The sequence below is a fragment of the Hippichthys cyanospilos genome, chromosome 10 (assembly GCF_059441005.1).
Source record: "Hippichthys cyanospilos isolate Australia breed blue-spotted pipefish chromosome 10, RoL_Hcya_1.0, whole genome shotgun sequence".
NCBI classification, from domain to species: Eukaryota; Metazoa; Chordata; class Actinopteri; order Syngnathiformes; family Syngnathidae; genus Hippichthys; species Hippichthys cyanospilos.
The window spans coordinates 1,600,767-1,618,724 of NC_142378.1; the positions used below are offsets into that span (position 1 = coordinate 1,600,767).

Sequence of the window (17,958 nt, forward strand, 5' to 3'; positions counted from 1 at the left end):
CCAACTTATGTGGCTGCTTGTCCGTGCGCTTGGAACTCAAATTTTAGCTCAAAAGGAGAAAAATAAACTGACGAAGAAAATGACTGCAGCTAAGTTAAAAATCTCTTGTTTTGGAGACCTTGTAAGACAAGATACCAGTCTGAGTGAGGTCTGAGTTTGGTCTACCTGGCTTTGTTGCCAGAGTCCATCAGGTCCTGGATATCATTGTAGGATGTGACAGCCAACTTTGAAAGATCCTCCACATAGGGACCCATCAGTGGATGCTCTCGCACCCGCAGGTTTCCTTTGTTCTTGGGGTTAAGTAGGTCACGCACTCGCTCACAGTAAATTTCCATGTAGCTCACCTGCCAAGAAACAGCAGCTCAGCACTCAGTCGCAAATTTACAAACGCCGTTTTAGGAATCACAGAGGACATAATAGACAGACATTCACACCTCATTAAAAGTCTTTAACTAACCCAGTCAATTATATTTTGCAAAGCCTCCTCTAGGAAAGAAAAAACCTTTCGCGCCCTCCCCACTCGCCATGTTGAGTATAAATAAGAGTATGATCTATAACAATGCTGTTTGAATTGAATAGAATGGAAATAGGGACAACGTGTCTTACCTCCACGGAGTAGGACATGCTGTTGTCTGTGTTGTCATTGATTTTGGTAAAGAGATCTTCACACAGCTGCAAGCAGGAAATGGAAATTCATTAGGATTCTTTCATAATCACATTATTATTCTCATAATGGATCTTTTCATATTGTTAAAAATAGACATGATAGAAATACAATTGATGTCACGGTGAAAAGGTTTACGGATGAGTCATCACTATGCACGCGTACCAGCGGGATGATGCCCTGCTGATCTTTGACGTCCTGTTTGCCCATCATTGTGTAGGACTTGCCAGCGCCTGTCTGTCCGTACGCAAAGATGCAGACGTTGTAACCCTCAAAGGCATGCAGCAGCATTTCCTCGCCGATGTCTTTGTAGACGAGCATTTGCGAAGCGTAATTCACATCCTCGGGCTGACGGTGACAATAAAAACAAAAAAATTGTCAATATGATCAATGTACGGATTCTAGGTGTGTGTGGGCGTGGGAGAGGTTACCGAGGTGTGTGACCAGTAGGAGTAATCAAAGTTGAAGCTCTTGTTGTCTTTGGTCTGCTTGGGGTTAATGATGGCTGGAAGACAGAGGGACGAAGAGATAAGAAAAAAATATTAGCCAACCATGCATTGGTTATACAGTTTATATGTTTATTAACCAGGTTTAAGTGGTTTTCTTAAAGCATTATTTAAAACACAAAAACATGACATGAAAATTGATCATCGAAAGTAGAGGCAAAAAAATTCCCACAATTCTTTTCCAAAGCAGTAAATAATTATGTAAATACATGAGGTGCAGAATGTATATTTTGTTTAATTGATTCCATTTATTTCTATTTTCATGAAATGAAAAACGTTTTTCTCAAATATCATCATCTTTGTTATCCATTTTGCATGAAATACATTTTTAAAATGTATTTTTGTAAAACTAAACATTCATATTAGTTACAGCATTGGTGAATGATATTTTTAATAATTGGATTTTATGGACGTGTCAGGAAGAAAAGGACTGACGGAAACCATTCAATAAAGGCGACTACCGGCGCATCGATTTAAAAGATGAAAATCTCATTCGGCTGCCTGAAAGAGAAAGCGCCTCACCGGCCATTCAGGACGTGACCTGGAGCGCCGGATGTTCTTATGAGCCGGTGCGCTGACGTCAGCGCCCCTCGCAGCGCTCTGCTGATGACGCCACTCCGTGCGGCGCTATTAGCACGCCGAGCACGTCCTTTCATGAACCACGCAAGCGTTTCTTTTCATGGTAGCAGCGCGGGCGTGGCGGCAGCTGAGCGCCTCTCGCTCACAATCTCATGACAACAATGGCAAGAGCCACATGTGGGAGTTTGTGATCATAAATCAGTCCCATTTTGAAATTCGAACCTTGAAGACAGTTTTGCCTTTCAACAGGACATTTGGTTAGCATGTCTATCATTGGGAGACCCGCAACAAAATCTCAAAAAAACTTGCAGTTTTTACGCACTTTATGGCGCACCAGATTATGAGGCGCACCTTCAAAGAATGGCCTATTTTAACAGTGTTATAGGGCGCACCGCGTTCTAAGGCGCATAGAATAGAAGCTATAGTAGTGGCTGAGGTTACGTTATGCATCCACCAGATGGAGACGCGCTAAATGCAATGTCAACAAAACGATCAGATGAGACAATCAAACATTTTTCATCGACAATCAGAAATGAAGAATAACGCTTGAATAATTTAAGACTGTTTGGATCAATGCCAAGACAAATCTAGAGTTTAAAATAATGTAATTATGATTCAATTAAATATTATAGTTACATTTTTTTAATGAAATGACAACCAAAAACCTTATAACTATATTGTTTTGTTGATTTAAAAACAGTTTCTGAATGTATTTTTTAATGTATATTGATACCGAAAATTTCCAATGACAGATCGTTTGAAAGAATTACTTATTTATTCTGATATAGCATTTTCCTGAATGCTTCATAAGATTAATGGTAATTCTCTATTCTTTTTATTTGTCATTTTGAGGTTTGTGATCGTGAATTTGATGCCAGCAAGGATCGGATACATGGGTAACTAGTATCGGCTGTCATCGTGAGTACCGATACCTTGAACTAAGGCTATGTAATAAGGCAAGGGTCAGTGGCCGATAGTTATTGTTGTTTATTTGGTATTACTTTTGCGAAAAAAAATCATCTAACGACTGACTAAAATGACTCAAAAGGGATGCATGTTGTATTCACCAATATTTTTGAAACTGATTCAACTACCAGTTCAGTAATTATATTATGAAGTAAATGTTTAAATTATTTTTGATTAACCACAAGTTAATCAGTCTGTTTTCATGAATGACTCCAATAAATAAGAAATTATTTCTGTTGAGAGGCTGCCCAAGTGTTTGAACAATTTTAATTTAAAAAATGGCTCCAGACAAGTCGTACTCGATTCTAAAATGAGTCGTTTTGATAATCAATTAGATGTCGATTTATTGATTAATTTTAACAGCTAAAAAGTCTCAACAAACCCTGTTCGAAAGGACATAAGAAGACTACCATTTGCGCGTGAAGCAGTAATTTTGTGGTCGTCCGGAGATCGACTTGATTTTGCCCAAACAGTACCAAATTTTGAAACTTAAACACCAGCAATGTGATGATTTGCCATACAAGCACAAACCTCAATTGAATGAGAATATTCACAATGTGCAAACTCCATTAAGTCCATAATTTAAAAACACTTAGAAACATGAAATTTGTTTGACACGTCTATCATGAACAGCCCCCCAAGAAGAAGTCTCAAGAAGCCATGCTTGAAGACACAGGAAGTCTCTCAATATGGTTTAAGGGGTCCATGGGTACTTTAAGCTGAGCCTAAGAGCTTTCCAACAAGAGGCCTATTATTCCTTCGGCTCAGTGGCTTGCATCTCAATTCATCCCGGCGTGGGAGAAATGCCACTCCACCCCCCACCAGCTCTAGCCTGATAAAAAAACAAGATGTCTGCCATTCTGCAATGTGGGAAGCGGCCAGTCGACCAGCATGGCAACAAAGACGGCGGACAAGGAGACGTTTATATGCCTCCGCTGTCAGTCTTCCACACTGCAGGAGCGATGAACTCGCTCACATCCTCCCTCCTCACACACACACACACACACACACACACGCAAACACACACGTGCGCTCCCAAGACGCATCCAGTCGACAGGAACGCTCTAAGGACGAGTGCGTGGACACCAATAAACTTATTTAGTGAAATATATCATATCATTGTCTACTTGGGAAAAATAAGGAACATTACAATTTGGAGAAACAAACAAAAATGATGCATGGGAAAAAAAAAAAAAAAAAAACTCATGTGTCCCGCTAGGGATGATAACATGGACGCGCGCAACATTGTGGAGTGTTGGGATTTTGAATTTGGGGAAACAAAAAGAAATGACCTGCACAACGTTTTTAAATTAATTTGATCTCAGCGAGAGAAACAAAAAATCAAAAAGTCGCACAGCTGGGAAGCCATGTTGTCACTTAGTCAACCATGACAGGACACAAGGGAAGGGAGGGCAAGGGTTTAAATTAGGCCAAACGTTAAATATTTCACACGGCTTCATCTATTATTGAGGCGTGGCTTTAACTCGGCAAGCAGACCACATATCCAGTGTCTCATCCAAAGGCAAAGCAAAGTGTATTAAAAAGCACGTTTTCACAATTACAACACACACTTTAGTCTTCAAATGTCGGATTAATTCGGGAGTGGATTAGGTGATGCTTTCATAATAAGAGCCATATTTTAGTTTGATGACTTTTTAGCACAGGCAGAAGATTAGCATGTTTGCCTCATAGATGTGAGGTACAATGTCGAAATCCCCTAAAATGTTATATAGCTGAGAAATGTGCCTTGAAGTACTACTTTTTTTTTTTTTATTTTATTTTTAATTTTTTTTAATTTTCCTCCCATGTCAACACAGGCCCTTGGCACCAATTGAAAATGATGACAAAACACGCCTTTCACGACTGCCTCGCTTGATGCTTTGTCACCATCTTGTGGCATCTTAGAGCATTTCAGAAAGCATTTAAAAACAGCAGATATGTGAGTTTTTATGTACATAATAGCAGATTAAACAAATAAAATAAAATCCACAAAAAGTGAAAAAGGAAAATTACACTGGAGAAAACCAACACCAGCATTGAAACAACATATGGAAAAATGTTTTTTTTATTTTTTTTTCCCTATGTATTGCTGATAGCTTTATTTATTTTTTGGTTTAGTAAAAAATAAATAAATAAATTAGATTTTCACCTTAATATAAGGTGTTTAATAATTTCATTGTTTTATACATTATATAATGAATAGTTTGTATGTATTATTATAATATTGTTCAATTGTAAACTTATGTACACATTTTTATTTGTATCAATTTTAGGCATATTAAAGCTCAGTTTTTTTCTGACCAAGACCAGTTTGAATATTTCATGCTTGAGTAGTCACCAGGAAAGTTCCGATAATAACAATTAGTTTTGGTATAACACGTTTCAACAAAAATCATTGACACTTGTCCTTTCACTGGATTTGTGGCCTGAACCATGTCCTTCTACCTATCATTATTGTCTTAATTTTAATGTCTTATGGCTGTATATTATTTAGAGAATATAGTAACTGATTTGAAAGATCCTTTTCTTAGCGGATGATTAAAAAAAAGCAAGTGTGGTTCAGGTGAAGATGTTTTCTAGGTGAGCCTTGACATGCAGTAATGTGATTTATGGCCATGTAAATACAATTGGCAACGATAAAACCACTCAAGTCGAGCACTGACCTCAGCCAAGGCCACTTTCCCACACTTCCTTGTTTATACGTAGGATGACAACAGACATGATGGAAATTCCCAAGGTGAATTTCACACATATATAAATGATACTATCCCCTAAATTGAAATATGGGCGTGGTTACTACTCACTGGTCGTGTTTCCCGACATCTGGATGATGCATTTGCTCTCTTTGCTCATTTCCCTGGAGTTGAAGGGGCGGACTCGGACCGCCACCTTTACAGAGGCCCCCGCCATGGTGCACTGCCTTTCTTAGCACCTCGGGGTGCCCGCTCCTTGCGCGCCGGATTATTTGGACCACAGCAGCTCTGCAGGGAATCGAATAAACAATCCAGGTTCATTTTACTGTATGTCAGTGAAAATAATAACCAAACCCTTTAAACCAGGGCTTGACAGTTGCGGGATAACCTCGATTTGATGATTCGACTCTTTGTTTTGATTCGGGAATCTCGTAATTTGTTTCACTGACTCGAGTTGGCATATTCACTGTAAAAACCACTTACTTGAGTGAATCATATCTCTTTTTGAATGACTCAGAGTTTAGCAGCACAATTGAAGACGTCCTGGAGTTACAGATAAAACATAACCTTTGGCGCGGACGCTTGGCACAGCGGAGGTGCGTGATTGGTCAGCTGTTGCCCTGGCGACGCGTGATAACGCGAGGGTCCGACAAAAGAAGTGCATGCACAGCTTAAAGCACGCGTCCCGGGATTAGAGCTCCACATTCCCGGAACTCATGGACCTTAAAAGCTACAGTGGTGTCACTCTAATGTGTGTCGGGAAAATGTGTGACTCATCCCTGGCAATCGAATTAATGACGACCCTCATCAATAACGGTCAAGAGGACAAGCAGCATGACGCCAACTCCAGGAATACGGAAAAGAATTCATACAGACAGAGAATAGGCAATAGGTTGCTGTGTAGCTACAAGCTAAGTGCAATATGCTAGCAACTCTGATACAGTGGATTTAAAATATGCTAGTGAGAGTCTAATGAGAGAGAAAGTGCGTAGCTAACAGCTAGCTTGCTACGTAGGTAAATTAGCAATATGCTAAGGATAAAGACAATTCTTTATCGGTCAAGCAGGTTGGTAAAATCTATGCTAGAGAACCTGATACAGTGGATATAAAACATGTTCAAATGCCAATTATTTTTGTAGTACTGTATACAAAATGAGATCAAGCTCACTTATTTGAAAATATTTTCAACCACCAATCTGACCCATGATCTGTACAGTACAATCAAATATAATATTTTTTGTGTGCATACATGTTTGGATCATGGCTGTGTTCACAATTAACAAATTACATTCAAATCCATGTTAATTTAAAGGTATGCTTTAGTTATTTAGTCTTGAGAACAGAATTATTTTCCACATACAGTTCATTCCTTTAAAAACATGACATCATGTGAGCACATCTTAGCTAACAGCTAATCACAGTTCACCTGTTTCCTGGGTTTGGTCATGTGATGTATGCAAACGGATCTGTGAGTGGTTATTATTTGACCAATAGGCATAATATGTTTTTAAATGAATTATGCATGAATAATACTGAAATTGTCAACTTAAAAAACAAATGAGCCAAAAATGTCCAAATCTTTTTAACCCTTGTGCAGTATTTTGTCCAATCCTTAAATTTTTACAACGAAGACATTTCACATCAAAAAACATCGAAAGAGCACACTAGGGAGCTGAAATTTCACCCAGATAGTGAAAACATGCCAAAGTTCAACATGGCACAACAACTTAGTTATCCTGCTACCTACAATTGGCGAAAATATTGAAGCAAATAACCCCAAAATGTTCAAAATACCACACAAGGGTTTTAAGTCAGCAACACTCCTGCAACCATTTAAAGTGCATCTGATTCATCCCAAATAAACCTCAGCTGTTCTGTTTTGATCATTCAGTAGTAGCTTTAATTTCCATTGTAAGTGAGTATCTACGATGCTAATAAGGTCGGACACCGGAACGCTGGCTGAACAAAAGTAACTGGACACCAGCTCGGGTGTTTTCTGCCTGGAAGGCGTCCGCTTACTTCCAGCTAAGTTCCGCTATAGATTCCATCTAGGTTTTAATTCACCAAAGGAGCACACTTTCTGGGGCTACTCCCCTTTTGCCCACTGAATTGAGGTCTACTGAGGTACTTCACATCACGCTGGCATTTTTTTTTTTGCTGAGTCATCATGGTTGTTGCCTTGGCCAAGCAGCACCTAAACGAACATCATGTGCCACGTATTAAGACTGTTAAGAGTGGCATCTTGTTTATGTCCATCACTTGGCTTTTTTCCCGAGCTTCCACATATAAACACAACCAAACAATGATGCAGTGTATTTCCTATATGAGGATGACACTTAGTGGGATTTTTTTTTGGTGTATGTTTTGCGCTGGTAATGACGATGCAGGACAGTCAGGGCGGTCACCGTGCTGCTGGTGACAAAAGGCGACACCTTATGTCACTCCCAAGACATCAAATTTCGACCATTTTGATAATAAACAGCACAATTATTTCAAGAGCAAAATCAAGTCACAAGTATAGAAATGTCACTTGAAAATGACAATATACGTCGTTATTTTATTACGTAGGCAAATTGAATTCAGTGGAGCCTTCTGAACTATGTTCATATTACATATATTAAAAATATACGACAAGGTTTAACAAGATGACAAGTGTACCGGGGGCGGCTGTGGCTGCCTTCTCAATGGCCGCACCCTGAGCCCACGTCCTCCGGTGGGATTTGAAACATACACAAAAGGACTAAAACGTACAAAAACCATGTGAAATAAAAGCAAAATACTTATGAAATAGAACATACGTGATGTTAGCGCCGTATGTGCGGAGCTCCGTCGTATTTTTAAATGGATCCTTCCCGCCTACTAGCAGCCTCCATCAAGACGGAAGGACTCGGTGTCCTCTATCGACCCGGGAAAGGAGGTGCCTTGCCGGGATAGGTGGTGGCCGTTGGGGCCGCTGACAGGCGGGCTTGGCTGGGTATGGTCGGTGCTGTCCAAAATGGTTGTGTCGGAGGAGGATGCTGTACCGAACCACTGGGAGGTGACGTCACCGCCGAGGGAGGTAACAGCATCAATGCGGTGGTGGGAAGAGCGCGGAGGGGGAAGAGGGAGAAAGGGGGAAGAGCGAGGAGGGAGGAGGAAGTGCACCTTGGCGATGCGTGACGTCATACTAAAAACTAGGGTTGTTTTTATTGTTTTGTTTTTTAAGTTTCTGAGATAAATTCGGAGTTTTGATATACGTATTTTGTAAACATTGAACAAATATACATATTTAGAATGCGCAATAATAACATTTATCTTCGAGGAAATTTCCACCGGAAGACAATTGGCGTGAAACGTGGTTATTTCACTTTAAATTATGCATTTCTACCCTTCTGGTGCGAGGGGGAAAATATTATTTACTAATATTAGATCGGTAACTAATATTTTAATATTTTATAAAATAAGTCTCTGGTTATTTATGTGGCTCTATCCCCCGACAATAATTAAGCTAACCTTGGCACAAGCAATTGACATTGATGTCTCTTCCATCATGTCATTGACTTGAGAGCTTTTCACTGAGCTCCTCATCTCAATGAGCGAAAGCACTCTGCCACATGAATACAGTTGGTTGAACGTGTGCTGATGAGAGAAATATATATCCCTTGCGTTTACAACCAAATGGGTCACCTCAGGGCACCTACAGAAGGTTCGTAATGATTTTCCATTGAAAAGACTTATGAGCACATTGTCTAGTCTACCTATTGAGCAACGTGTTTATAGCTACTACTATCAAAAGGCATGTCAAGAGCAATCCCTGGGTACTTCTGTCTTCATTCTGCCATGTCTTGAATGCAGTGGCGCGACCATCTTAAATTATTTAGACCAGCTGTAGCCCTCCACCCAAGTGTGACAGTTGTAAGTAAGGAATTAAAGTGAGGAGGAAAGATGAACGGAAGAAAACAAGCACTGTATGAGGTAGGATGGAAAGAAAAGGTAGGAAGGAAAAGATGAAAAGCAAAGGGGAGGATGGGAAGAAATTTCCAGCAGATTATTAAAACATGTAAAATTTCTAAATGCAATTATTCTGACATGTCTATGTGGTTGCAGCTGGACATGCGAGATTTTGTGCACGAAAATACTCCTTATCCAAATTTTGGACCATATAAAACCATTATAATTACAATTTTTGAGTTGCATTTTAATAGGATTTATCACAATGACATTCCTCTGAGCAGCACTCAAACTATGTCAGCAAACAGGAAATTCTTTGTTGACTTTTGCTTCACCTCAAGACAGTAGGTGGCGGTGGAGACCACCTGTGGGCCAGAACCGGTGGGATTGACACACCTGGCCAACAAAGTAAAAAATACAAATTTAAATTAAACTTACTACAAATAAACTTGACTCTACAGGAATATAACTGATGAGGACGGCGAGGAATTGATAGCAACATTGACAGCGACACTTTGACAACAACAACTGGCGAGACAAAAATGGAACACCTGGGCATGACGCAATAGGAGCAGGGAACTGATTGGCAGACACAAGGAAAGCAGGTTAAGTAAACGCAATCAAACTGATGGGGTACTGACAAAAGAGCAACAGAATTATGAACAAAACCACACAACTCAAAAAGACAAATAAAAAAACGACAAAAGCCCAAAACATAAAAGAACAAGGCAGATAAAATCCCAGCTAGACGAAATACAGCACAGTAAGTGTTTAAATTGAGGGAAAATAGTTTATTGTAGTTTAGAGACATTTGAACTTAAATGTCGTTGGACAAACAGATCGCTCACCCACCCTCAAGTTCATCGCACAACAAAGAAGTGTGAGAAACAAACACAATAACACCATTTCTTACATTTTCTTGGGAGTAGCCTCACTAAAATGGCTTTTCCGTTGAAGTAGACACACAACAGTTCAGGATGACAACAGCTGCAAATGGTTACCATCAGGACACCATACAAATTGGAAATTATTTACCAGCACCTTTTGAGTCGGGTTTGTTTGATTTGGAAAAACGCTCACTTAGTTGAATCGGTTTAAGTTTATGTTGGCAAGCTCAATGCAAAAGAGCGCAGATTCAACTCGCGAATAGCTAGTTGCTTAGCTTTTGGCAACAAAACAAACAAAACAAAAAAAAAACACTTTGTTTGGGTTGTCTTGAAATGGCAGTGTAAAGATTTAATATTTTTAAACATCCTAATTCTCCAGATAATGTTGTAATAGGATTTAAAGAAAAGTACGTTTTGGCCTTTCGTCTACACATACCTTTCAATTGCTCACGTGTTTAAATAACATTAGAATTGTGTATTGTAAATTAACAAAATCTTTATGATAACGATTTTTTAATGATTGTGATTATACGACATATTTAACTTTTCTCAATGACAAACATACGCAATTATTTTCGACATGCTTACTTAAGCATAATTCAGGGGTTTAAAAGAAATTTGTATCCCAGACAAAAAAAATGTTTTTCGTGTGTCAACCAAAAGGAAAAAAATGGAAATGCAGCACCTGTTATTTTACTATTTAACGACATATAGTAAAAGCGGAGTCGGGTGTTCTGAATCATACTTCACAAAACACAGACAAAAGTTTACATGGACAAAGGTTTCGTTAAAACCGTTTAAAAAAAAAACTTTGGACATTTGTAAATCATTGATTTCATTTTCCTGAATCAGGCACCAAATTCCTTCGCGATACACAATGACGGCGCTTGTGATTGGAGAACGCATTTTTACACCGGCAAAAATTCTGTTAAAACTATTTCTGAAAACATTTGTGTGACAAAAATGCTGTTAAAATCGTATTTGAGCCAAACACGACAAATACTGTATCTGTATACGTGTTGACTCGGTTTCCCTGCATCCGGCTCTCTATCTTAACATTGTACACAGGTGGTGCTTGTGAAGAAATTTAAATCATACTGCGGGGTGAAGACATTTCTACAGACAAAAATCCTTCTGTTTGTATGCATTGACGTCATTTTCCTGCATCCGGCACACATAATCTTAAATTTCCACCAGGTAAACAAGTGTCTTTTTTTTTCAGAATTGTTTACATCGGGTCTAGTTTCCCTTAAGAGTCCCCAGTCCGTGGGTTTCAAGAAAAAGGCCTATGTCAGAATTCTCTAGAATCACTGAGGCACAAGTTCCTTCAGAGAAGCTAACGCTGAATGGATACGCACATGAAGCCTGTTCTCAAAATCATAGCCCGTGAAATCCTCCTGGAAACACAAATTGAGAAATTAAATTACGATCGTGGTAACCTGTAATACTGTGAGGATGCTAACTTGGCGATAGCGCATTAATACATGACAAAAGTACGTTTACCTTTGCTTGAAGTAGGAACGATCTCCCTTTACCCACGGTCTGATTGGTGGAAAAAACAAAAGTAACTTTAAAATCCCGCATGTATCCAAAAACACATTTTACAAATTTTGGCAACGTTTTTGAAGTGAGCTTCCCGTTAATAATGTATGAGACTCACCTCGGGTTTGGCTAACAGCACGCAGCCCAGTTCGTAGACGGCGTACGGCTGAACGTATGAATTGGTCTGACGTCCGTACTCATCTCTGGCTGCCATCTGGAACGACTGCGAAAGAAAGTCCCACAATAAAAACCACCTTGTGTCGTTGTTAGACACCGCTAAGTTACCTGGACGGCGTCTCTGGTGTTGCCGTGACACTTGTGGACGGCGCCCAGCAGGAGATGTTTCAAGCCGCGACACGATGCCTCATCGAGACGCTGCAACACTGAACAAACAACATACTGTAGATCAAAACATCTGAAGAATTCATCAGCCACGTAACTACAGAATTTCCTGAGGATTCCCGAACATCTAACTGCATATCGTTGTTAACACAAACATCAAGTCGAGTCTTCGTCATTCTTGTCCCAGCGCCATCACTTTTTTACCTTGGTTCATGACCTGCAGCTTGGATGAGGAGCAGTTGGGAAGCGCTTTCCACAAGTACAACACCTCAATCACGCCTAAGATGCAAAGTTCTCTGCTGGGCGGGATCTTCCTCAAACGCTCAGCCTTCATGCAAAAAAAAAAAAAAAAAACATCAAAGACACACTCCAAATCAATGGCAGTCATCACACTTTAGACACTCATCCAAGACACACTTCACAGATTGACATTCAGGACACACAACAGACAGATTTCAGATAAACATCAAACACATAATAAGTCCACATCTACAACCATCACATCAATGACAAACGTCATAAAAACACTTCACAGATGCATATCTAATACCAATAACAGACAACTCACAGATAAACATCAAAGACAAGTCACATGTTCAAATCAACACACCAAAGACATACATAAAATAGACACCCAGGAACACGTATCAAAGACACCCTGTAGAAACTCACTCATCCTTTATGCAGATCTAAGGAATACAATACATAAGACACACATGCCATACATACCCCAAATACACATATTAAATACACACCACTCATATCAAAGACACCGAGTAAAACACATACAGTATATGCTAGTCTAAGACATACATCAACACTCATCAACAGCACGCATCCCCTACATACCTCAGAAACATATCAAACACAGCACAAAACCCCATCCAAGACACATATCATAGACTCATCTACAATATGCATCAAATACATCACATACACTGCTCAAATACTTAAAACACATTTCAAACACTCATCACACAAACACATCAAATGCACACACCTGTCACTCATCAAAGACACTTCACAGAGAGATTCTTTTTTTCTTCATACCCGCTTTACAGCAAACTGCTCAATCTGGTTGTTTTTCCTCTTGAACAGCTTCTGCACATCTTTGAAGACCCCGATGGCACCATCCAGGTCGCCGGACGCTCCCTGGCACACTAAAGAAGAGAGCGTTCGAAACAAGCCCAGCAGTGCTACGTAGCTAATGCTAACACTAAAATGCAGTGTCCCACCTCCTGTCAAGTAGGCATAATAGCACTGCGACCATCTTGACTCATTCTTCAGCCTCTCGAAGGACTGGTGAGCGTCTTCGAAGTTCATCTCGATCATGCTGCACCAGCCTGACAAGACAGAAACAATCACTGCGAAGACCCGACGAGTTGCGCCAAACCCGACAAGTTGCAAACATACCAATTTCGTAAAGACACACATGTTGGATTTCTCTTTGGTCAGAAGCCAGTTCCAGTGCATCATTGAAACAGGTCAGAGCGCTATTGATGTGACACTAAGGGTACACAAAATATCCACATGAGGAAGCAACGCTAAAAAGCTAGACGTTGGCTAGCTTGCTCATGCGTCAACATCTCGCAAACTGAATCGACGTAGTCAGCCCCACAACATCCCTATACTGCAGCCTTGCTACCTTCCTATATACCTTTACAATATCTAGCAAACTAGCTAACAAACAACTTGCTCTCTATGCTTGCTAGCTCCCCAACAAACAAAAAAACAACCTAGCTATCTAGTTTCCTTGACGGATTCAGAGCAATTAACCTTCCATATCTAGCTACCTTCCAGCATCTCTCCTTTCTTTTATTTTTTCTTTGAATTAACTACTCCCATTTTGAGTGGCTGTCCTTTCATCAGATCGGAAAATTTCAACGTCCCACTTTCCTGGAATGCATCATAGCCTATGCTGCATTAGCAACCTTACCTCCAGCCTGTGTACGCGCCCCTTGAAGAAGATAAAGAGGGAGGAGTTTGGGTAGACCAGCGACTTCCTGTGCAGGATCTCTTTGGCCTCTGTCAGGCCGGCATGAGAATCACACCCATCTAGCGCGAAGAATGGCAGCACTACCGTGTGGTACCACAAGAGGGCCAGCCTAAACAATGTCACATAACCACATCGTTAGAGAGAAAAAAAAAACCCTACAAATTCAATGTTAGTCATAATTGTGGTACTTGAAGCGCTAGTGTAAAGATTTTTGATGTGGTAGTTTGGTTTTAAAAGCTATAAAGCGAACAGCTATATACTCACGTAGCAAGTGGTGCTTTCATATCCTTGCTCTCACTAGCATAGGCGAGGGCTGCGAGGCCTTGGAGACGGTCCCCGGGGAACCCCAGGAGATTGATGATCTTGAGAAGATGCGGTGGCACCATGGAGATGCACAGGTGGAACAGGCCGTAGCCAAAGCTCACCGAGCCCTTCAGGCGGTCCAGGGCCTCGGCTGTCACGCCGTTCTCCACCTCGTTGTGGTTGGCGTTGTCGGGCATGGCGGTGGTGGTGGTCTCGGTGGTGGATCGCTGGCAGGCGGCCTGCAGCTGGCTGATGTCGCTGTGACATTTGTTATACATCTTCCATGCTTTGCGAAGGATCCAGCCGCCTTTGATGTATGCTATCACACCACGAAAAACATCATTCGTTTCACTTAAACAAATTAAATAACTTGCGAGCAACCTAATTGACTAACAACCCAAATAATAGACATTTCGACAAATGATTTTAATGACTAGCTGGTAAACAAACAAAATAATAGCAAACTAACTAACAGATAACCTAAGAAGCTACTATTTAACTTACATAATTGCTACCTAATTAACTAAGGAACTAGAAAACCAATTAGCCATTAACTAACTAGACCTAGATATACTAAATTACTCTCTAGCTGTGATTGACTAAACATGCCAACTTACAAATGACAACAAAGATGGTTCCTATTCATATAATGAACTCTAATGAGCTAACAAGTTTGCTAGTCCCTAATTACTAACTATTAAATTGGAACAAGCAATATGAGTGGAGGAAACTATGAAGCTGACCTGAGAGTTCCTGCTTAACGAAGGAGAGCACGGCCAAGTAAACCTGACAGTCAGCCACAATGATCTGTCTCTGCAGGCGATCGACAACCACCACTCCGGACTTCTGAGAGTCCATCTGTACACATACGAATCGTTGGCGAACACGACTATCTCATTTTTTTTAAATATGCTTATTTTGCAGTGTAATTCCACTACATTTCTATTGGTGTATACTATGTCTACAGTATATGTGTTTGCTTGTTTGTGTGAGTTCAAAATAAGGAGGAAGGCTAAAATATAGCTCAATTTCATAAACTGAAAGGTATATGCTGTATATACACTGACACTCTTCTTAATCTTGTTCCTGATGGTCTCCAGCACGCCGACGCTGTCGCTCTCGCACAGCTTCTCGGTAGTCTTTAGGTCGTCACAGGCCGTCTGCATTTTCTCCTCCTCAAATGTCATCATGGCGTTCTCAAAAGACAATTAAACACACCTCAATAGACGTTTTCACCATGTCAATCATGTCACACATGCTTTCAGGAGACTAATTAGCAAGTCCACCTAAAACCGAACTGGCTAACTGATAAGATGGCTGACGAATAACTACATACCTAGCTAACTAATTAACAAATGTACCCTTTTACAGTATTTTGTCCAATCCTTTGATCATTACTTGAAAGGCATTTCCATCAAAAGGAAAGCATTGAAACAAGAGGGAGCTGAAATTTCACCCGGATGATGACATGTCAAAGTTCAACATGGTACATAGTTATCACATTAAAAGTGATTGTGCTATCGTTTGGTTAAAACTCTGATAATGTTGTGGAAGGAAATGATCGAAAAATACTGCACAATGATTAAATAACCAGCTAACGAGCAAAACACAAACGTGCTTCAAAATTTTCACTAAAACTGTTACAAGTGAATAAACAAATAACTAATACATAAAAAATTATAGTAATAATAATAATAGTAATAATAATAATAATAAAATAACAAATGAATTACTAACCAATCGTAACCAATGAATAACTAGATAGCAATCCTCAAAATGAACTGATAACTAGCTTGCTAACAAAACGACTACTGTACTAGCAAACTAGCTGCTAACTAATGAATTAAATAGTGTAAATAGCTGTGCAGGTTACAACAAAAACAACAAAAAAGTAGTTAAACTACTGGCTAACAAACTAAGTAAACGAAACTAAATGTGCAAAGTACAGTGCATGGTGAACTGATAAACTAACTGCTGGCTACCTGAATAACAAAATTAGTACAAACAATAACCTCACTAACTTGCTAAAAAATGCTTACTTGTTAAATGACAAACTAACAACCAGCTGCTTTTATTCGGTGAATAAGTCCTGTGAGTCAAATATTTGCACACTATCCCACTTTTTTCCTAAACATTTCTCCTTTTTGTTTGACAAACTCACCAAAAAACTGACAAAACTTGCTCCGAAGCTCATCAGCGGACTCTGACTTCTGCAAAGGGAACACAAACAAGGAGTTTACATCTCTGCGGCATCTGTAAAGCTGAAATATGCATCAATATCACACATGTTTGGTGCATGTCCTTTCGAAGGGCTTGCGATCTGTAAAGCTGACATCTACTGCATCAAAATCATCTCTTTTGGGGAGAATTTTATTCAAAATAAATAGCGTCTACCAGCAGTTAATCGTACGTTCGCCGTGATGTGACATCTGCTTCACCTCAAACAAGTTCACCGCATATTTATTCACATTAACATCGGAGCACACTCGCGTACTATTTACCTGTACTTCCTGAAGAGCTCGTCGCTCTCCTTGAAGCCGTTGTTGAGAAGCATGTTGATGCCTTGCAGCGCCATCTCGGCATCATCGATGTGCTCGGCCTTCTCCTCCTCCACCTGCTGCTGATGCTGCTTCTGCTGCTCCGGGCCCGCCATCGCTCCTTTTGTGATGAAGATGAGGATGAAGATGAAGGAGGTGACCGAGGACACTCGTTAAAAAGTAATTCTCCTCTAACTCTATTCATTCATTCTTCTATTTTTTTCCAGCTAGCCATCCATCCGGCCATCGCGATCCCCGCCTCGTTCTCCCTGGTCGTGCGGCATCCGGTGCATTACGTAATCAAAACAGCCACGTGACGAGGCGAGACTTGCGTCATGACGTCACCGAACATAAAGCGATGCTACTTTATATCACATAAAATGTAAATGTAAAAAGTTAAACAAGCGAATTTAATGCATTTTTTACCTATAAATGTGTTTTTGCTTCTTCTAATAATAAAGGAAATAACAATAACATTGTATAATTGAAACATATTTAGCCACATTATTCTTATGTGCGATCGTAGAGAAACAATGTGTACGACTTCCGGTTTCAATTTCCGGTTGTTAATTTGATTAATTACTATGTGTTTCTTTGTACAGAGCGGGATGTTTTTCTCCCCTTTGCTAATTTGTGACTACAAAATATAAATAATATATAGTTGCTCCTTGATTGATTTTAGTGTGTGTAATAAATAAATGAAGGAATTTTGAAGTCCCTCCTGTATCTTTTCATTTTTCTGTATGCAGCCACCAAATGAAAAGGATCGGACACTTCTGTTTAAGAGCAAATTCGGTCCAGTAATTTTATGTTTCCTGACTGCAGATTTGTCACAAGCCACATGGAAATTGTTGAACCACATAATTGTTCCGTTCATCACAAAATTGCCGGACTTGAACCACGTTACGCGGAGGAAGGACAATGATATACGCAACATTGTTTCTGTATTCTGGTTAATATTAAACTGATACAATTAGCCCTTGGTTGATTGATTCCGGGTAGCGACTGCAGCA

General features: G+C 39.9%; 2 protein-coding genes across 9 annotated transcripts in view; both read right to left on the bottom strand.

Moving 5' to 3' along the window:
* kif1aa (kinesin family member 1Aa) overlaps positions 1-8,419 on the bottom strand; it is a 31,030-nt gene extending 22,611 nt beyond the window's left edge. For 5 of the 8 annotated variants that reach the window (XM_088425108.1, XM_088425109.1, XM_088425114.1 and 2 more), the window contains exons 1-6: positions 8,207-8,418; positions 5,520-5,696; positions 1,096-1,169; positions 830-1,012; positions 607-672; positions 166-344 (exon numbers count right to left, since the gene is read on the bottom strand). In XM_088425108.1, the coding sequence (XP_088281234.1) occupies positions 166-344; positions 607-672; positions 830-1,012; positions 1,096-1,169; positions 5,520-5,625 (608 nt within the window). In that variant the 5' untranslated portion in view covers positions 5,626-5,696; positions 8,207-8,418. Of the gene's footprint in view, positions 1-165; positions 345-606; positions 673-829; positions 1,013-1,095; positions 1,170-5,519; positions 5,697-8,206 lie in introns of all 8 variants that reach the window. The other 3 variants (XM_088425113.1, XM_088425112.1, XM_088425110.1) reach the window with 2 other exon arrangements.
* Positions 8,420-10,108: 1,689 nt separating this feature from the next.
* On the bottom strand, positions 10,109-17,209 carry LOC148416527 (tetratricopeptide repeat protein 39C-like). Its single transcript, XM_088426584.1, has 14 exons — positions 16,910-17,209; positions 16,570-16,618; positions 15,476-15,604; positions 15,152-15,266; positions 14,370-14,727; positions 14,046-14,214; positions 13,523-13,616; positions 13,345-13,452; positions 13,160-13,269; positions 12,314-12,437; positions 12,053-12,150; positions 11,886-11,990; positions 11,729-11,767; positions 10,109-11,622 (listed from the first exon to the last, which is right to left on the bottom strand). Exons 1-14 carry the CDS (start codon positions 17,059-17,061, stop codon positions 11,533-11,535), a joined length of 1,740 nt encoding a protein of 579 aa, XP_088282710.1. The 5' UTR covers positions 17,062-17,209; the 3' UTR covers positions 10,109-11,532.
* Positions 17,210-17,958: the final 749 nt, after the last annotated feature.

Coding starts and splice junctions, on each gene's coding strand:
- LOC148416527 (XM_088426584.1), bottom strand. CDS start 17,061: ATGGCGGGCCCGGAGCAGCAGAAGCAGCATCAGCAGCAGGTGGAGGAG. Junction 14,215..14,369: donor ATGAAAGCACCACTTGCTAC/GTGAGTATATAG, acceptor GACATTGTTTAG/GCTGGCCCTCTTGTGGTACC. Junction 11,991..12,052: donor ACACCAGAGACGCCGTCCAG/GTAACTTAGCGG, acceptor TTTCTTTCGCAG/TCGTTCCAGATGGCAGCCAG.